Consider the following 22383-nt stretch of genomic DNA (forward strand, 5'->3'; position numbering starts at 1 on the left):
GGGGAGGGTAGGCGGGTGAAGCCTGTGGGAAGGCGGAGAGGCCGGAGGGAAGGTGGGCGGAGCCTGGGGAGGGGGGGCCGGGAGGGGAGGGTAGGCGGGTGAAGCCTGTGGGAAGGCGGAGAGGCCGGAGGGAAGGTGGGCGGAGCCTGGGGAGGGGGGGCCGGGAGGGGAGGGTAGGCGGGTGAAGCCTGTGGGAAGGCAGGAGAGGCCGGAGGGAGGGTGGGCGGAACCTCGGCAGGAGAAGCCATGAGGAAGGCGGGCGGAACCTCGGCAGGAGAAGCCATGAGGAGGGCGGGCGGAACCTCGGCAGGAGAAGCCATGAGGAGGGCGGGGGGAACCTCGGCAGGAGAAGCCATGAGGAAGGCGGGTGGAACCTCGGCAGGAGAAGCCTGTAGGAAGGCGGCTGGTGTGCGACGCAGCGAGGCGGGCGAAGCATGGAGGATTCTGGGTGGTACTGGGCAGGTATAAATGGGGACAGGTAGATTGACGTGGAGGGCGGAGAGTGGCGTGAAGGGCAGGGCCAATGCGCATTTCTCCTCCTCCTGAACATCAGTTGTTCCAACTCCATTACATAAGGAGGTGGGCCCATGTGATGTCCACCATTGCTCCTTAATTATTATTATTAAGATGCATTTGTCCTGGATGTCTGCCAGCCTGAACTCTTAGTGCAGCTTTTTATTGGCCACCGTTACCTGGAGCAGTCTCTTGCCTTTCACATACAGTACGTGCTCGTTCTCCAGTCACGGTTTGTATCCACAAAATGGTGAGTGACTACAGCGGAGATGATGCATTGTGGCTGTCAGGCAGAATCCCTCTGTGGGCCAGAGAGAGCGGAGGTCCTGTGTTGATACGGGTCCACTTACAGTACAGTATTGTTCAGCTTGCAATCCAGATATCGTTCGATTGCAGGGAGTCATGGGTGTTTATAGCCAGTGGGGTATTAGCAGAAACTATTTTAGCAACTGGCAGCGTGTGATTAGACATGTCATCATGGCCTTCTGCCATGCCACAATCATGTACACTGCTGAGAAATGTCCGGGCCATTGGATCTTATGGGGGTGGTGTTCTTGTAAGGGGTTGTGTGCAGATCTTATAGGGGGGAGGGGTTCAGATCTTATAATGGGTTATGAGTCCCACCCACTGATGACAGAATCAGAAATAAAATGGGGCAGCCCACCTTTTCTTAATGGGATCCGCCCCCCTTTTCTCAGACCAGGTGAGAAAAATGCCAACTCCAAACAGCCACAAAGACACGATGCCAGCACTATTTGACCCCACTGATTCCGAAAGCAGAAATTAAAGGAGGTGGACTGTTTTCGGCAATACAGCTGTGCTTGGCAGGAAGCGTCCTTCCCCTTTTTCAGTCATACCCAAGGCCCCAGTGAGGCTCTCCAACGTTGAAGCACTCGGCTCTAGTGGGAAGAGGAGGGACTGCAGGCGGACCCGTGGAGTTATGACAAGGAAACCCTGTGTAGCTCGGCTTTAACGTTGAGTGCGTTTGCTTCTGCATAAACGCCACTGAGCAACTTCCACTGAAACGAATTGCGGGGGCAGGGCTATCGCTCCGGTTCAGTCTCTATCCTTTTAATACTCTATGGTCATACCAGGTGAGTGGTAAATTAATGAAAATGGCAACTCTAAACAGCCCCTCATACACTTAATGAAAATGGCAACTCTAAACAGCCCCTCATACACGTACAGGAAAGTAGAGTTCAATACAGGCTGCTAAAAGTCAATTAATTTAAACATTTAAGGACATACATAGTTACATACAATATGCAAAAACATAAATGGTTAGAAATCAACAAGAACAATATGCACAGCACTATTTGACCCCAATGATTCCGAAAACAGAAATTATACCCTATACCTGACAACGAGCATCCTCCTGGAGAATTTCTTCCAACACTGCGTCAGTCTTGTATTTGAGGTCAGCAGCATGAGTTTTTACCTTTGCCTGGTGACAGGCATGCAGTCCTACAGTGCATTGGCATCTTTTCTGCCCCCCCCTGGCCTATAATGACCGAATGCAATGACTATAGTAGTTTGCTCATTCAAAGAAAGAGCCAAGACAACAGCTTTTGTATAGGAATATGCTTTAATATTATGTAACACAGTGCCAACCCAAACAACTGAAGTCACATGAATTTATATGCCTTGTGGTAAAACATATCACACAAGAGAATGATTCTCCATGAAGCGTGTATGTTGCTATAAATATCCCCTTCACGTGCAAAATGGGCTGAGAGCAGATGGGTTATGTCCCCCCACATTCACAGCAACTGAATGCTCTGCCTGGAGGAGCCTTTATTTGGGAGGAGCCATACATGAGATTATTTGCATACAGATGAATAGGTTTCCATTAGATTGCATCCTTCTCCTAGTGTGCAATGACTGACAATGTGCATGTCCTCATGCAAAAGACAGTAAGATACAATGTATCTAAGTTTTTGAGAGGTATGACATGACTTTATTTGAAGCTGCAATGCATAACTTGTCTTATGCACGATTTCAACCCTGATCACCTGTGCAAACGCTGAAAGTTTTACTGTTAAGCTATAACAGAAAGCCCACCTGATCAGAGGATTAATTGCACTTTGACCTTCATGCAATACCTCTTGTTAACCAGTAGTGGACCTACCGGACACCAGACATGTTGATTTGCATAACATAGCCTGAATAATATTTAAATTAACATTTCACAGTGTCTTTGCTGTAATTCATTTTCACAAATTCCAGATTCACACATTCTATACAGACAGACATACAAACAGTCTTCATTTCATGAAGTTATTTCTAAATGTTGCTTGCTTGTGCCAATCAATGTTAACATATGGTATGGTATTTTGAATGCACGATTTTAGCCAATATGACTCAAGTGAGCACAAATGAGATCATTCTTTTATTAGGTTCACAACCCCATACAGAATGTGGAGACATTGTAATACTTTTATAGTGTTTTTGTTAGTTTGTTTTTATTTGGAACATACGTCCGTATTAGTTTGGTACAAGTTACAATTGAATTGATTTGTATGCATTATACATAACATAGGACAGGTCATTGGTTACCAATTCAATTAAACAATGAGCTACATCTTCTACATGTTTGCCATCGAGTATATATATGAGGCATGACAAACGTATCAGCAATTGCAAAGCCCATAAATCTAACAGGAACGGTCCTAGTCTAGTCCTAGCCACCCCAACCTCACACTTTTTACAGTAAGATGCTGCTATGGCATGACTGCCAGGGCTGCACATTGTCACTATTCTGATGGCATCATCGGTCCAAGACCTTCAGCTCTCAATGGACCGGTTCGCAGTCGAGTGTATGGCAGCTGGGTTGAGGATCAGCATCTCCAAATCTGAGGCCATGGTTCTCAGCAGGAAACCGATGGATTGTGCAGTCCAGGTAGGGAATGAGACATTACCCCAGGTGAAGGAGTTTAAGTATCTCAGGGTTTTGTTCACAAGTGGGGGAAGGACGGAGAAGGAGATCAGCCGATGAATCGGAGCAGCAGGGGCGGTATTGCAGTCGCTGTACCGCACTGTTGTGACAAAAAGAGAGCTGAGCCACAGAAGGCAAAGCTCTCTGTCTATAGAGCAATCTACGTTCCTACTCTCATGAAGTGTGGGTCATGACCGAAAGAATAAGGTTGCGAATACAAGCGGCCAAAATTAGTTTTCTTCTACGGGTGGCTGGAAACTCCTCAGAGATAGGGTGAGAAGTTCAGTCATGCGAGAGAGACTCAGAGTAGAGTCGCTGCTTCTTTGCCTGGAAAGGAGCCAGCTTAGGTGGTTCGGGCATCTGGTTAGGATGCCCCTCGGGCATCTCCCTATAAGATCCTCGAGGCACGTCCCACTGGGAGGAGACCCGGGGCAGACCAAGGTGCAGTTGGAGGAAACACATCGACTCACTGGCTTTGGAACGTCTCGGGATCCCCCAGGAGGAAGTCACTAATGTTTCTCTGGAGAGGGAAGTCTGGAGCATGGTGGAGCTGTTGGTGGAGCTGTTGCCCCCGCGAGGCCGCAACGAGACTACGGATCAGCGGTTGAAGATGGATGGATGGATGGATGGATGGATGAATGCTATGGCAAGTTGTTCCACATCCACAAGGCAGTAGGCTTCATGAAGTATAGCAGCCCTCAGCTCTTTGAACAACAAGGCCAGGACCAGTACAGTAAGCTCTTGAAAAGCTAAAGGCAATCAGGTTATGAATGATTGTCTGCCTAACACACGCACGCACGCACGCACGCACGCACGCACGCACGCACGCACGCACGCACGCACGCACGCACGCACACACACACACACACACACACACACACACACACACACACACACACACACACACACACACACACACACACACACACAGTATAGAAGTATAGGCTAATGCACACAGATGCAACACTTTCAACAGATGCAACACTTTCAAGCATCTCAAAGTGTACTATAACTAATGTACATTGTTATTTCTATTTACCTTCTACCTTCGAATTGTACTCTTGTGTCTGTATTCATACTGCATGATGTATCAATAAAATCTTGTATTGTGATTCACAATGCAAATCTGTTCAAAGGCCTATTAAATATTCACAATTTGTGAATCTTTAATAGGCCTTTGAACAGATTGACAAGCATTACAATCTTCATTGGTCTGTAGTTATACCAAGATGCACCGGTAGGGTTGGCCTTATACGTAGATCAGTGGTTATCAAAGAGCGGTCCGGGGACCCCCACAGGTCCTTGAGGTGGATCCAGGGGGTCCATGTCCAGTCCACAGCCAAATTAGTTCATAAATATTTAAAGAAATTCTAATATATTTCGACATTTTCATCAACAGGGGTCCCTGACTCCCTGGTTTTGTAATTGTCATGACATATACGATGTAGCATTGAAGTGTAATTTTATTTCTGCTTCTTGGCCAGTTCCCACTTGAAAAATAGAATTTGTCTCAAAGTGTTTTACTGCATGTGACATGAAAAAGTTTGAAAATCACTGACCTAGATGATAGATCATGGTACATTTCTTTAGCTCAACTGCTATAGCTTTAGCTACACTGCCATCTCGTGGTGAGATTAGATAAGTGGAATACAGACAGAAAGCTAATATAGAGAGAGGAATGAGATAATATAAGCTGGAATAATAGAATCCTCTCAAATATTTCTTTCATTGAATTAGAGCTGAGTGAGGTGTGGGTTTGCTGGTGGGATAAATGGAAGAAGTGGGGTCATATTGGCAAAGATCATGTGATAGGTCTCCAACATAACATGTGACTCCCCCCACAACATACTATCAAAGGCTGCATTTGTACAAACTGTGTAAAAAAAATAACAAAATAACTGATGAGTATAGTAGAGTAAACTATCATTATTAAGTGTTAATCCAACAAATGTGTAACAATATATTTGGCTCCAAAGAACAGCATACCGGTAGGCTATTAGGTTTTACAGTATTATGCCTGACAAAACAAGTCTTGCAGCAATATAATTTACAGCTGTTGCTCAAGAGTATGCAGAATACTGAAATAACATTGTGTTCTGTGAGGCTTATGTGAAATACCGTGTGATACATCAGTGCAAAACTTGTATTTTGTCATCTTCACTCATTTATATCCCACCATAACCATAACCATCTACCGGTAGATTAGTTATTATCTGGCTTTTACTTGCCATATTTCAAATGCATCACAACACTGTGTTGCCAACACGTTGTGAGCATGTAGAGCTGCTATTTTCAGTAGGCATATCTTTCATCATTTTCTAAAACTTCTTGAACATGTTTTTTACCTTTGACATTTTGAGGGAAATTATTTAAGAGGTATAGGCTCATTGCCAGTGGCTGGTGACCTAGATCTACACATCAGTACATGACATGTTCACATATAGTTATCATTAACAGCAACATTCATTCATAGCATTAGAAGTGTGTGTGTGTGTGTGTGTGTGTGTGTGTGTGTGTGTGTGTGTGTGTGTGTGTGTGTGTGTGTGTGTGTGTGTGTACTGTACATATTCAATTCTAATTATAACACCACAATGTTTAATAGTCATAGACATTAAATAGTATTCATTAAACTCGGATCCCCATGTGTTTGCTAAAACATGAACATTTGATGTAGACTTTTTACATTTAGGCTACCTTTAAAATGAGGATTTCAATTTGTCTTTTTTTTTTTTTTTTTTTTAATAATAATTCAGAACCAATTGGGCTCAGGTTAGCATGCGCGAGCCGAAAATAGCCGACCTATGACGAAATATGAATCGAGTCAATCGACGATTGCAGTTCCTCCTCAGGCTCGAGTCCTCTGCATAGCCTATAGTAAAGTGAACCCTTTTACAAGAAACAGTCAGCTGTCAGTGCCGTGCTGAAGAGGAACAATGCAGGTTGTTTTGTTACTTTTATTATGCCTAGGCAATGCAATGGTTAATCCAACGCAGACTCCAAGACCAAGGATGATATTCACAGACACAGACAGAGGTAAGCCCATGCCTATTCTATTCCTATTTGTCATTGAGAATGTGATTTAAAATAACTTCTCTTGTCAGTCTGTCTGTCACATTTATGAAGCCGAAAAAATAATTGATCATCGCTGTGATGAATGCAATCTTAAATTATTGTAGCTTACTTGATTGATTGATTTTTGGGTAGGCTACATTTCAAACGAAAGCACAAGTCAATACAAAAACTGTTACTGTTACTTGTGTCGAGACCGGTTGCTTTTTCAGCATCTACTGTAGCTAAAATAAAATAAAAATCCCTCCGTTACCACATTCCAGCTCAACTTTTCTTTTCTCGTTTTTTCAAGCTACAGTAATTCACAAAGGAAACACAGTATTTCCCAACACTGTTTGGTACTTTTTTAATCATGGATGAGGCTGCCATGGTAAAGATAAACCTTTTAAAATATTTCATTTACATTTCAGACACATTCAAAAGACTATCTCTACATGGAAATGATGCACACATACAGCTACTCCTTGGTCAACAAGATGTCGTCACCGCTGCAGGGAAAACTCACCTGTACTTTGCAAACTTTCACAATCTTCAACTGTTTTCCAAGGTAATATTATGGGTTTAGCTATAATTATGTGATGTAGGGGTATCAAAATGAAATACAGATGAATGAAGAACAAATTATACATTTGTGTTGGTGGGTAGTAACAAATATGAATACAACTCTTATTGGGATACTAATAAATTGATGATTACTTGGATTAATCACAGACTCCTGCTTTTGGAAGCGAATGCAGTGGCAGTGATGTGTCAGTGAGTATTTTAAAACCACAGATTAGTACCACATTGCATTTGATCCAGAAAGTTACGCTCATGTTTGAGGTTGCCCTGGACAAGAGAACTAGTTACATGAGTATCTATTCTTTATCTCTTTTTTTTAATCTTTTCAGAATTGTCAATATAATATCACTGTAATTCACAAGAGGAAAGATGACCAACTCTTCATGTGTGGAAATAATGGCGGAGAAACAACATGTTGTAATATGGTATGTTATAATAGCCTATGGTATGAGACAAGACAAACAATCTACCTGGTGGAAATGAAGGCCCAGCATCTGTTCTTTGAGAGTTCAAGTGTTCTTTGTAGCCTACTAATTTAGTCAAGAAATACCGATAGTGTCAGAAATTGTGACCTTTTGATTCTGAAGGGACACCAGCAGTTTCCTGTCTCTCTAGTCTCTACTATCGAAGTAAAGCACACACACACACACGCACGCACGCACGCACGCACACACACACGCACGCACACACGCACACAAATTGCAGACTTTTGAAAGTGGTGTTTCTGAAAAAGGAAGTAGGCTTTTTAAAGAACAATGTTGTAATGGTAGAAGTAGGCAGTATGGCTGTTCACCGAAGGCTTGTGGTCAATAGACCTCAACAGTGACAGGCAACGGCACTGATTCCGGAAGAGAATTTCCCATTTATTTATCATTTAATTCACACACAATTTATCTGTTTGTATAAAATATTGGAAAAGCACTGTGTCCATACAGTATTTTAATAAGGGACAACTTTGGTTTATTTTCAACCAATGTTCATGTTTTAGGTTGTTATTAGAGAAAGTAAAAGATGAGTGTTATTTTTTTTTCTTTCGTTTTAGTGTTTTTGGTTGTCACTTGTCATCGGAAATAACAAATGTAGGCCTATTTCGTTTCAGAATATGTCGGAGCCATCGGCTTTGTGCACACCAGCTGAACAATTTGCAAGCATTAAGCAGGTTCACATTAAGGAAGGGGAACCATCTGTACTTATTGGTGAGCTATTAAAAACTCTCATCTCTCTCTTTCAAATGCCATTTCTTTATTGTTTGGCTTTCCCCTGGCGTTATAGAAGGACTTCTAAACTGGCAGGACTCTAAACATGGCTATGTCAGCCAGTCAGTGTGTCCTATTATCTATCTGTCCATAGTTCCAGACAACATATTATTTTAAAATAAGTAGCTATGCAACTTGCTATGAAATCTTCTGCGAAGTTTTCCGGGACCCTGGGAGGTGCCCTCTACTTGTTTCGGCAAACCCACTGACCCTTGCTCAAGCCCCACCATTGGGTCTGATTTTCATATCTGAAATTGGATGCATGAAACAAACTTCATCCGTACATTCCTGACCTGCACTCTGGAGGAAGAACACCACCTATACATGACCTTTCCACACGTGTTCTCTCTGTCTCTCTCTCTCTCTCTCTCTCTCTCTCTCTTTTTAGCAGCTATAGTCACAGTCACACTGAGAGATCTTTTTCAAGTGAGACCTCGTGTCACCCTCAGCCTAAAATGTCAGCTTTGCACACAAGATATCATCCCAGAATCTAAACAGGCACATTCCGGGAAGAACCTTTCTCATTTTAGTGACCCCATGGCCTCTAGCGCAACCCTTTGGCCTACAGGGTTACAGCATGGCCTATAGGGGCTGTTAGTGGGGCTTTTTCCTGGAGATCTTGGAGGAATAGAACAAATGTGCATTGTATGCTTGGGTGAAGGAGGGTCTGCATACAATAGCATACTGTTCACTTTAATACAGCAGTAGGATGAGCAGATAAAATTGTTTTCTGAGCTAGCTTCACCAGTTGCCTCCATTCTGGCAAATAGACGCATTGACATCTGGATGCTACTCAGTAAAACTACAGTCTTCTACTGTCATTAAATGGCTTGCACAAGGCCAAGCTAGGGCACTTGATCTTAATCCTTGAGGGAAGGGATATAATTGCTTGTTTAGTTTATCCTAACTTAGGCACTCACTGACACGCTATTGGGGGATATTCACTTGGTCCCTGCAATAGACAATTAGAAGCTATGTTTTATGAATGAATCATTATAGTTAAGTTAACTATTTATTTTACCGTCCCAGAGTCATCAAGTGGTGAAGAGCTCTATGTCACTCATTCTGGAACAGAGGAATCTGTTGGCATCCATAAGTCTGGGATGAACAGAGTCAGACCTGACAACCACAGAAAAGGTAGTAGTGAACAGTATTATACAACAATTATGTTTGTGTTTGTTTTAGCCTTTACTGAGGTTTACTGTGAGCAGGGGCTATACTGATGGTTTAACGACCTTTTTCTCTATCAGCTAATCGAGTCCAAAGACCAGTGGTTTTCAACCTTTCAGGCCGTGACCCCCCCCAACATAATCATATTTGAACTGGGGACCCCCATCCTGGAATGTAGGAGTTGAGATACACTCGCATTGCGAGGCGTTCTGATGGAGCAATGTTTGCAGCAATGTTCTATTTTTTTTTTTTTGGAGGTATTAAATTGTCACTTCACTGTCCTCAGAGGACCCCTCTAACATCATTAGTGGACACCTCTGGGGGTTCCGACCAGCACAGGTTGAGAACCACTGATCTAACTGACCAATACTGTAATTTAGATGACATGTGATTGGTTGTCCATCTATACGTGAAGTCATAATGTAATACTACAGTGTACAGTACAGCCTACAATGAGCACTACCAAAGTCAAGCAAGGTGAAGTCAAACCAGTATTTTCCAGTATATATGGACAAACACATGTGGATATATTACTGTAGATCCTGCAGTTGTAGTAGCTTACATTTAAATCGTCTGTCGGGTGGAATCCTCATGTCCCAAACTGTAACTAAATTCAATATTTTAGAATGAGATTTCTGTGATCTTTCCATTACTTTTTTTAAATACTATTTTAAAATACTATTTTAAGGTTTATTTTATTTTAAAGTGAAATATCCATTTAACTATTCACTTTATGACAGCAGTTTTTTTTTTTTTTTTTTCATGTATCATGGCATCAATGAAACTGTATAGAGGCTGATCAGTTCCTTGTTTTTCCGATCCTCAGAGCAGAAGTATGTGAGCTTGGTGGTCAGTAATAGAACCATCGACCAGCAGAACAAGATATTTGCATTTTATAATGAGAAGAAGACAGACCCAAGCATGAACAGCGACATGTGGCTACCTTTTGTTAGCCAAGTTTGCATGGTAATTACCTCACATACAGCATGTGATTCTTAGCATGTGATTCCTCGACCATTTGCTCTGATGTTAATTAACTAAGGTTTATGGTGCTCATAGTTGTTTCATAGGTTTACTCTGACCTATGAAAGTTGCTCTGAAGTAGAGCATCTATGTCTGTAAAGAATAAGCGGTTGAAGATGGATGGAATGCATAACAGTCAGCACTTCATGCTATCACATCAATGTGAATGTGCCAGAATTAGCTGTATTCACTTAAGCCCTATACACTAACTACATACACTTAGACAACAACCTCATGTGCCGTGGCTGGTACCTGTAGATTGGCTCTGTTGTTCATCCTTGACATGTCTGCTCTTACTGTGGTGTTCCAACCAGGCAGACCGTGGCGGTTCTAAGAACTACCGGCAGTTTGAATGGACATCCCAGATTCAGGCCAGGCTCTACTGTGGAGACAAGAGCAGCAGAAAGCACTACAGTGAACTGGTGGATGTCGCTGCGCTCCATGCAGACCAGTGGCAGGACACCAGGGTCTATGCACTCTTCAAAAACGAATGGTACTGTGTACATTACTCATCATCATCTATTGATTAGACAAAGAGGATAGGAACTTACTAGCTTCGGTACCCAGGCTTTTATTTTAGTTCGTAAACTTCGTATTAGGAACTTACTGACTGACTGTGTTGTGGATCATAGTTTAGTTACCTTTGTTATTATTTAGCCAGGATGTGGTTGCTTAATTTGTAGCTCAACATAAAAGGTTTGGTTCCTCTTGGCAAAATTCCACTGCATGGGCTGAATCACTTCCTCTTCCTATCCTATTCTCAGTCAGCACTCCTCTTGTGGGTTGTTCAGCTTCCAGGTTGCCTCGCCCAGAGAGCAGAATCTTGCAAGAAATGAGGTGCTGACTCTCTGTCTATGTTCACAGGGGCACGAGTGCAGTATGTGTGTACACAGTTGGTGACATTGAACGCGTCTTCACAACATCCAAGTTCAAGGGCTTCACTCAAGCCATCCCAGATCCAAGACCTGGAACAGTAAGTGTGGGTGTATATGATTCCAAAAGGGACATGAGAGACATGTGGGAATAATATGCTACCTACATGGACAAAATTAGTTGACCCATTAAGACCTGAGGCCGATTCTACAATGGCACCACAGTGATGCGGTCATGAACAAGGCACTTGTGCTGGGTTCCGTAAGCAGCGACAGGAAATATGTTACAGGAGTTGGGCATTGTCACATTCTAATACAGACCAAACACAGTAAATTCAAGACAGAACAGTGAACAGTTAACTATCTTTCTAATCAGTGGCAGATTTCACTGTATCAATACTGTATAAGGTATCTCAGTATAAAAAAATAACACAGCAGTGAAACATAATATGCAGCCACCATATTATTATCACAAATGCATTTATTAGCCAATAAAGAGTCAGATCTGCCTCCAGTGTATTCCAGCTGATGCTGATGACTGTCCTGTCCATGCATTCTCCATTTTGAACATGATTGTGCCCTTGACCCTTTCAATCCAGCCTACTGGTCATTCCCTCCCAAGTTTCATGAAAATACAGTTATCTGTTCAAGTTATTTTGTTAACAGACACGGCATTACAATGCCCAATAAAAACAACAACATTATACCAGAGTCTACTGTTGGCTCAAACACCTGCCTGTCTTCTCTCACCACTAGTGTACTGGGGACCGTGCAGCAATGGCGGCCATGACAGTGGTGGAGAATCACTCGGAGATGGAGGACACAATCCAACCACGCAGAGCCTTTGTAAGCCCTCACCACTACACACACCTCTGTGTAGACAGCCTCCACAACCAGACAGTCCTCCTCCTCTCTCTAGGTGGGTAATAAATAATGTTTCATTTGTAAAGATCTTTCAAATCTAGGAAAAACAACACCAACCACAGTGACTCTGAGGACGCCCTAGGGGTTGAATATCCATGACATACATAATATGTGTAACTGGACTCAATCCTTTGTTACCTTTAGGTCAGTGAACTTGGTTTTTTACTTAGATCTGGTGTGGTTTATTCAGACTGATGATCCAAACCGCCATCATCTCCATGCAAACACATGATTCATTTCCTTTTCCTGAGTCACATCATGAGGTTATTCATTGGAGGTGAGGGACTGGAAGAAGGTGTGGTATAATGTAACCACATCAAGCTTACATCATCAATTGTTCAAAATAAATGAAAGTCACAGATGTTATATAATAATAATAATAATAATAATAATAATAATAAAACTTTATTTGTATAGCACCTTTCATGACATGAAATGCAGCTCAAAGTGCTTTACAGAACAATGGAGAATAAAAGAAAAGCAAGGCAACGACATTAAAAAACAAGCAGTAATGCAATACAGTGAGGACATGAATAACAAAAAATAAAAAATAAAAGATCAATTAAAAGCAGTGTTGTAGAAGTGGGTCTTGAGCTGAGCTTTAAAAATGTCTACAGAGGCTGCCTGACGAAGGTACAGTGGGAGCTTGTTCCATGCCGACGGCCCGTAGAAGCAAAAAGCTGCTTCCCCGTATTTTTTTGTTGCCATTGTTTTAGGCAAAGCGAGTAGGCCAGCAGTGGAAGACCTTAGGGGGGCAGTTTGGGACATATTTAGGCAGGCAGTCATGTAGGTAGGAAGGTGCGAGACCATTGAGAGCTTTATAGACAAGTAAAATAATTTTAAAATCAATCCTAAAAACAACTGGAAGCCAGTGCAGTGATGCCAAAACTGGAGTATTATGTTCTCTCATCTTAGTTCTAGTTAAAACTCTGGCTGCTGCATTTTGGACAAGATGTAATCTGTCAGTTGTTTTCTTAGGCAGTCCTGAAAAAAGTGCATTGCAGTATAATATGGTGAGTGATTCTCAAACTGTGTGTCACGAGCCTCCGGGGGAAGGGGTCACTAGAACATTTGGAGGTGCACCACTACCATCCATCTTTAAAAGACACTGGTCAGTCCACTAATTTAGTGGACTGACAGAGTACTTGAAAGTTTTGTGAAATGTGCAGACAACCCGTTATTTTTTTTAATAGGTGGATAGAGTGAACACACCCTTATATTATCAGCACATTATAGACTAGTTGGGAAATGCAAGTGATGATGCTGTGAACATGATGAAACATGACACACTTGTTAAAGTCTTGTGAAATATTACAACCTAATTGAGGGTACAGTAGTTGAATTTGAGATTATTATAAAACCAAAATTGTACAAAATACTTTTTGTACAACATAATGTATTGTAATGTAATAATGTCTACAGTGGGCAAAACTATGAATACTATGGATTAACCCATTAAGACCTGAGGCTGATTCTACAAATGTCAAATGTTTCTGTATTAGTGGTGTCAAGGACCAACAAAATGTATTTGACTGTGGACCACTCCATCTCAAAATATTTTAGTCCAGGAAACAAAGATAGATGTCACCTTAGTGTCACGCTGCGAGCTAGTACATTGCAATTTTAAAACATCATTAAGTGTGAGAGTTACTGATTTAAGGCATTTGTAGAATGAGCCTCCGGTCATAATGGGTAGACTTTAAGAAACACAAAAGTCCTCCTTGCAAGAGGAAGTGATGCGTGTGTGTCAAGTAAGCCCTATGACGGTGTACGAACGAAATGTTTGGACATGCTTAGAGGTTGCTCAAAATTGTCTCTGTAATCTCCATGTCTCTTATGACTTTCTACAGAGAATGGAGGCGTTCAAAAGGTACTGGAGAATGACACGCAGACGTTCATCATCGCAGAGTATCGTCCTTTCAGCCACCGAGCCCACGTTGATAACATGATCCTTAACCCCTCCACTGTGAGTCACGCATTTACAGCACATTACAAGACATAATATAGGGTGTGGTGTAATCAATCAAGCATTGCGTATCTTATATGAAAAGGCCTATTCCACAGTCAAATATCCACTGGGGGTGGTATGTGTGTGCGCACGTGCGTCTGTGTGTGCATGCGTGCGCTCGCATGCGTGTGCGACTGTGCGTGCTCTGTGATCTAATATCTTAATGCTTAATGTGTATGCAAAGCAAATTTGAATGGCCCTATTTGTTTAGCTTGCCTTGACTCAAATGTAAATGTAGGAGATGTGCTGGTAGACCAGATGATAGTGGTTGATGCCGTGATGCGCTGTGGTGCATTTCTTTCCTGAGCAGTGCTCTCAATTTCCTGTCTGTCTTATCTATAAAAAGAAATCCACCCCCCGCCCCACACACAAACACACACACACACACACACACACACACACACACACACACACACTACAGAATAGACAACATGTAACTGGGAGTGGTGGATGACCTTTTCAGGGTGTAAAATGAGTGAATTAGCAGTTATTATTGTAATTGACTACTAGTTTTCATATTGCAGAAGAAGCTTTACGTGAGCTCCAGACGTGAAATAGTCCAGATCAACCTGGAGAGCTGTGCCCAGTATGGAGCCAGCTGTCAGGAATGTGCTCTAGCCAGAGATCCCTACTGTGACTGGGATGGCACCCACTGCAGCCCTGCCACAAGGTAACACAGTAAACACACTCCCACTGCAGCCCTGCCACAAGGTAACACAGTAAACACACTCCCGCACAGAGATGGCTTCTATTCCTGCACTTTGTCCGTCCGTCTGTCCGTCTCGGAATCAGTCGTCTTTGTTACGACCAAAGGCCGCGTTTATGGTATCGCGCCTTGTGACATCTTTGTGACTTAGAATCTTAGATGACCATAATATGGTTGTCAGTCCATCATATGTCAGTCTGACATCATCAAACCCTCTACACTCAAGACATGCTAAATATGGCCATGAACCCTGGCCATGGCTATGAACACTGGCTATACTGTTATTCATTGTGGGAATATGGTAATGTCAATATATGACCATATTGTTGTTTCAGGCCTGAAAATGTCAATTAAAAAAAGAATAAGAAAGGTCCATATATGGGCATTCCCAGATGGTGCCATAATACAATATTACGCCCATATATGAGAATGTCAATATATTGCCATACTGTGACAGTCCCGTGATAACCAGTGGTTGCAGCAACGCGAATCACACTTGCAAATGAACCAGTTGGTACAACACATGGATTTCCATATGTGGAGCTGATGGTCATGCCAAAGCACCAGCGCTCGCCCAGCTGTCTGCCGTCACCCAGGCGGATGCGTGCTTCTCGCCCTCAGAGTATAGATAGAGGGTATGTGCGTGACATCGTCATACCTGGAGTAGCCTCGATACCCAGGCTTTCATTTCGTCTGCGCGAAAGATGAAGCCTGGAAAAAGCCGTGGGCTGAACCAGTCTAAAAGTGGGAGTCAACCCTTCCGGGTGGGCGTCGCTCTAAATGATGTGACGTAGCGCTGCACTAGGGGGGAGAGGAGGGGCCGGGGGTGACGGACAGATCGATGAGATCCAATCAGGGTGCGCGCATTTCTGAGGCGCGACCCTCCCATCTAGGCCAGAAATGTCTCTGCTTAGGTCAGGCTATACCTGGAGTAATTCGCTACAAGTGGCAAAAAAGAGCCTTGACAGCCCATAAATAGAAAAGTCCTATCTGATTGCATTATACAATGTTAAACTCACTTTGCCACTCGATTTGCCACTCACTTTATGCATACGCATACCATCTATTGTTCTTTCTGCCATATTTTTTTTAGGTACCAGCAAGCCAATGCAAGCCAGGGCGGTGTTGGATAGTTAAATGGTTAGAGTTCCTGCCTGGTACACTGTTTGAATCCCTGCTATGTGTAAAGTATAAAGGAATGCAAGCCAGAATTCAAGAAGGATTGAAGGCAAGAAATGTCACAGGTCCAACAGAAACAGCACGCGTCATATTGTGTCACATGAAAATGTATCTACAGTATCAATCTATATGGAGGTTAGTGTTATTAGGAACTATTTGCAGCATGTCACAAAAGAACAAAATAACCAGATGTAATGGGTTTCTGTCTGCAACTAGGTTGCCAGGGCAACAGACATAAAAACATACACAATAGTTTTGAATTATTATAAATACGACATCCACACTGAGAATTATTTTTTCAATGTCAAATGGAAAATGTATTTGTCTCATCTGCAATAACTGCAGTGATGGCGAAGAAAAGTCGATGACGAATGAGTCATTATGAAAAGCCGACAGCGAACTGAGAAAAAGAAAGAAGTAAATGCAATCTTAATGAAACAAACTAACATACCGGTATAGACTTTCAGTGTTAGTTATTCAGTCCGTTTTGTGGCACATACTTTCATACTTCTAGTTAGAAACTAGACATTCTAACTCTAAGGGCTCAGGCTACAGGCACACATGCGCTTCAGCCAACACATCTGCAACGCAAGCTGAGACTTCAGATGTGTCAATTTCCCATGGTTGTCTTGTGGGGTTGTGGGCAGTGCTGGCAGTGCCGGATTCCTTCTGTGTAGTTTAGTACACGTACAAGTGAAATGGCTGCCAAGTGGGGTCAACGCACAGCATTTGTCCTATTGGTGGGTACCACACTCTCTTCAGCATAATCAATGTGTTGCGACGGGACGTTCCGCCCCTTTTCTTTTCTATGAAGCCCAGTCACACATCTGAGCCAGACTCTTTTTAAAATTAATCAATCACGTTATCTTGCAGGGATGTAAGCAGTGCTGGCAGAAATGCTGGTTTTCCGGTGTTTTCAACTTAAATTTTACTCATTTTTCATGAACAGAAATAGACAAGGACATACAGAAAGCAAAAAGACAAATTGAACATTACAGTATGTGTTGCCAACTCAGTAAATAAAAAGTAAAAACAGTAGATAAATGCTATAATTGTAGGAGATCACACACAGGATAATAATAAAATGCAAATAATATGTGAGCGCACGCGTACATACACACACACACACAATATTGGACAGTAAAGTACTGTATATAAAGAAAATAAATAACATCAGTTACGATCCCAGTGATGTCTTTTCTAAAGTTTTTGGTTTGTGTAAACTAAACATAAAAAGAAGGGACAAACCACCTCATTGTCCACAGACTGTTGCCATTGTCTTCTCAAAAAAATAAATATATAATGTAATGATAAACAAAATAGAAAAGAAATAAAGTACTTTGTATTAATTTACGGTTTCATGCCAGCTTGCTTGAGTTCTTATCATAGTTCACTACAAAATGGCATTTGGTTTAGGGCCCGGTAATGACTTGAAGGGTGGTGACGGGGAAGGAAATTCCTGTTACTGGCGGTTCCTAATCTGTGGCAATCAAGGTTCCCAAATGTTTATGGGCAATCTCTTAAGAGCTTCTAATTAAAGGAAGCATTTCAATAATAAGCTGGTACTTGGAATAAGACCAATCTTCCAGACCATAAGGTCCAACACAAGAACACCCAAGCATAAAAATGAACTAATCTATTATGCTATCACAGTGTATTTATTGTGCTTGGAATTGTCACGGTAGCAGAATGTCTGAACCCAAAATGCAGAGCCAAAAGCAAAGTAATTTCAAGAACTGTTTTATTAAAGCAGAAATGGCAGAATATAATCAAAAATAGGAAAGCAAGCATCTACTCAGGGAAGCCCAAAGTCCAAACATTTCAAAAGTACAAACAAAAATCCAAAAAGCAAAACTAAAACCAAAACAAAACAAAGCACAAGGCAAACACAGGAAGTCCAGAAATGCAAAAACCTTACAGAAGGAGAATGAGGATTTCCAGGTACAGCGGAACACCAAGATGAGCACCGGACAATGATTTATGTACTGACAGTTTGTGGGTGCAATGAGTCCAGTATTTATAGGAAGCCGGTAAATGGCAAAGGGTTAACAGGTGTGTAATGGGAAGCACTGCAGGGCTGATGAGAGTTGGAGACAGGTGTGTGATGGAATGGAATGAGGGAGTGGCCAGGGAGGAGACATGGTCTGTGGAGTGACAGATCATGACAGGAATGTGTATAGACAATTGTATTTATTTGCAAATAATGTGAATTGTATGAAAAAAGGAATACTCTTTGTATTCAGTAAGCCATTATAATAACTTATATATGTGATGCAATTGAAGTTTGTTTCTGTCATGAGTTTCAGGGACATGTACAGTAGGAGAAGTAAAATCATGGTTTTATTGCCTTGTCCCCCATATAACAATCAGAACCATAGGATATAAAGAACTAAAATAAATAAAGGTCCTGTGTAACCCAAACTGAATTGCAGCCCAAAAGGAAAACACAAAACTGTCACCTTTGAAATTGTTCAAACAAAATAATATTCAATTCAATTGAACAATCAATAGATTTCAAAAAACAAATGTTAATGGACAAATTCCGATTTTTTAAAGTCCTGCAACGCAAAGTTCCTTTAAATGTCTGCAATGTAGATCTGTAGATCTTCTATTTACAAAAAAGGAAGTAATCAATAAAAGTCAGCAAATAAAAAGGCAATCAATTTCTCAAAAAGGGAAACATTTATATTCCTCATTCCTCACCCAACCTGCAAGTCAGGAGGCCACAGCAGGTTCCCTTTGTCCGAAAGCTCTAAATGGAGTCAAAGCTAAACCCTCCGAAAGGCTCCGAACAAACTTTTCTTCTTCAGATCTCAAAGTTTTCGGCCCCACTTGCTCTGTGGTTTATCAATTTCTGATTTAGCATTGGCCTTAAAATAGTCTCTTTGACAAACCACCACCAAACACTCTTGATAACTAGAATGTAACCCCAGGCCGCCTCACTTCCTATATCTTTATAGATAACTGTGCACAGTACACAGTAACTGCTGCTACGGACTAATACAGTAGACAAAAGACAAACACAAAGTCACATGTTGGAGCGGTTAGCACACTAAAAACTAAAGGGCCAAACCCTACTGTAAATGTTTGGTTCTGTATTCAGATCTGATCAGGGACTGCCCAATATTCCGTCATCCCATTGACTACATGGCTTCTGCATACGGTTAGGGATAGGGTTTGTAAGGGGGCCAGTCCGACCAACACGACTGTACTTTTATAACTTTAAGAGGCTGGAGGCTGGAACACACACTGACAATCTCTACTTGTTCTCCAAGAGTTTGTCATGCTAATTCTTGAACCAGCAACCAGATTTGCCACTTTTTTATTGATCATTTGGACGTTGTGTTTGTCATTTCCAGCACAGGCAACCATAATCGTGTTATTGTAAGCCACTTCCCAGCAACAAACTTCACTTCTCTTTCCACAGTGACACACATAATATGGAGGAAGGGAAGCAACATGCTTGCTCGCAGAGTAACGGTATGAACATATTTTGATTTTAAAGAGAGCAAGCTGTCCACTGCTGTTAATGCTTATTGTCCTAGCCATGACAAGCTGAGAGACAGCTGAGGGTTTGGTTCTTCATCACATGAACCCTACTGCCCCTCTGGGGCCGAACACTCTCACACGGTGTGTAGAGAGCCTGTAGCCCAGTGGTTTGACGTAGCGGGACAGAAATGGAAGGGTCCCCTGTTGGCACCCTGTTCAAGTAAGTGGGTTAAAGTGATTACACCATCAGTGGGTATTGGGTAGGCCTACAAATGTTATTTTAATATACTAGCAGCGCCGTATAAGCCTAACTAGTAATACAGTTCTGTTGGTACTGTAGCAGGGTCGTTCTCACATTTTGATTCTTGTTTCATAGTGCAGATAAATGTTGAATTGTTATGGACAACATGTTAATTATTTGCATCAGAGGGGAGCTTTAGAAAAGGGAGCAGACCTCTTATTCAAAACATCCAACTCACAGCAATAACTACTTCTTTGCTGAACACATGTCCTTGTCGATTTGTCCTCAGCGTTGTTATTCCCTGAGGCTGGAGTGAAAGAATCTGTGGACCCCGTCATGGTTCCTCGGGGGTCGAAGCATTTCCTCCAATGCCCTATCTCTTCTCTCCATGCCGAGTACAGCTGGCACCACGACTCCAAAACCACCCCCTGCAACCCCACAGAGGATCACTGCCTGCTGCTCATCGACAGCATGAGCTCCACGGACGAGGGCCTCTACTGGTGTGAGTGGATGGAGAAGGGCTACATCAAAATCCTGGCACAGTACAGGCTGCAGTTGGAGAGCGGGGCCACAGGGCCACCGATGTCAGTCACGCTGACGTCGTTCTGTTTGATTGTTGCAGCAGTAATGCTACGCTAGGCCCACATATTATAAGACAGTGGCTTTCAAAAGTGGGCTCCGGGGACCCCTGGATGTCCTTGAGGGGTGTCCAGGAGGTCCCCAACCAAGCTCACATGCTTTATTGTGCGCACAGGTTTGCACAACACTGTTCTCGCCAAACATGGCTTTGGCCACCCTGACTTTTCTTCACGCGCACGAGTGGAGCGGCCCGTGCATGGCCAGTGAGAATGGCTGCATTAATTAACAGATTAATTAATGGAGCAGAAGAAAAGAACGCCTGGTGGGTTTCAAGCGTCAGAGTATTGGAGGTCTGTGGCCTAACTGGGGGTCCTTGAAATAAAAGAGTTTCAGAACCACCATTATAAGACACAGGTTTTCAAAGTGGGGGCTGCCGGGGACTGTCGGGGGGGGAAAGGAGAGGAAAATAATCAATTAAAAAAGATTGATCAAATACATTATTACAAGATTATTGTGCCAGTTTAAAATAATTTATATTAATAATTATTGTAAATCCTTTCATATGGAACCATCTGCCTGTGCTATTCACTTCCATGTGTCTTCTCGTGCTCTGATGTGTTGCTCTAACAGAGAGGTTTTCAACTGGTGGTCCGTGGACCACTGGTGGTCCATGAAGGTATTGCATGTGGTCCCTCATCATGCATTTAGTAATGTAGGAAAGTTTGTTTTTCCTATAGATAGACCAGTGATTCTCAATCTTTTTTAAGCTCCTCTGGACTACTAGCATGTGTCAGTTAAATAATGACTGTTAAGGGCTTTATTTAATTCACCTCAAATTAACAAATGTAATGAAGCCCTTAACAGTTAATATTTCATTTCAAGCTTAAGTTTGCAGGGAATGCCTGAAATACATAAACATTATATGATAACTAGAAATAGGAGCCATGCACACAGCACCTTCAAGAGCTTTCACACTGACTATGACTATACTTGCAAATGTTATTGCTATCCTTTATTATGTCTTTGTTGTTGCTTTTATTGCTGCTACAATGTTGTGGAACCAAAACCAAAGAATGTTAATCTTGTATAAGATGCAACAATTTAATCTTGAATGTTAGATATGTGCGTATGTGTTTGTGTGTGTGTTAGATTGCGCACAGGTGGTGAAAAACAATTGGGAATTGCCTCTTAAAGATCAGTAGGCCTACTTTTACACATAGTTTCTACACTTACACCATAGTTTTTGCACATTTGACTCTTGTCTACTTTGTATTGGATACATGACAGAACTGATGATCTTTCAGTGTGTGTGTGTGTGTGTGTGTGTGTGTGTTGCCGTGTCTTGTACATACTGTATGTAAGTGTCAGTTGTCAAGTGTATATTCTGTGGTAGTCTATGTTTAATGCAGGATGTGTGTTCTACATAGAATGTTGATGTTCGGCATCTAGCGTAACACGATAATAGTCATGTTGCAATCATAAATTTACTGGGCTGCCACACTCTATTTTATATTATGCCTGGGATTGTTCTCAATGCATTCTGGTCAAGTACAGTGAGGAATGCCAGAAAACAACAAACTAAGTGGTGACATGCAACGGGTTATGTGGTGGATTTTGATATTTTAATAGGTGTGTCTATGAGGCCCATGGCAATGCTATGCAAATGACCCCCTGCGGGTTACAGTAAGGCGCCAGATGTAACTTAGCTTAAGTTATAATACATCAACAACCTACTGTATGATGTGTAGCCTAGCCTGTATGTGCATCATACACAAACAGGGAGTGTCAACTATATGCAAAGGTATTTCACTGGAGGACTTGTGAATTCAGGCTTGAACAAATGTCATGGTGACAAGAT

At 42.1% G+C, this 22383-nt stretch overlaps 1 protein-coding gene across 1 annotated transcript; it reads left to right on the plus strand.

The window, feature by feature from the left end:
* The first annotated feature begins 6328 nt into the window (after positions 1–6328).
* LOC310877758 (semaphorin-7A) lies at positions 6329–22219 on the plus strand. The gene is made up of 14 exons (XM_083791707.1): positions 6329–6481; positions 6928–7064; positions 7229–7270; positions 7408–7503; positions 8178–8274; positions 9364–9471; positions 10331–10470; positions 10842–11020; positions 11392–11500; positions 12156–12318; positions 14174–14289; positions 14856–15001; positions 19644–19696; positions 20236–22219. Exons 1-14 carry the CDS (start codon positions 6382–6384, stop codon positions 20583–20585), a joined length of 1836 nt encoding a protein of 611 aa, XP_083647833.1. The 5' UTR covers positions 6329–6381; the 3' UTR covers positions 20586–22219.
* Positions 22220–22383: the final 164 nt, after the last annotated feature.

This window comes from Protomyctophum parallelum (genome assembly GCF_964188405.1).
Source record: "Protomyctophum parallelum genome assembly, chromosome: 2".
Lineage (NCBI taxonomy): Eukaryota > Metazoa > Chordata > Actinopteri > Myctophiformes > Myctophidae > Protomyctophum > Protomyctophum parallelum.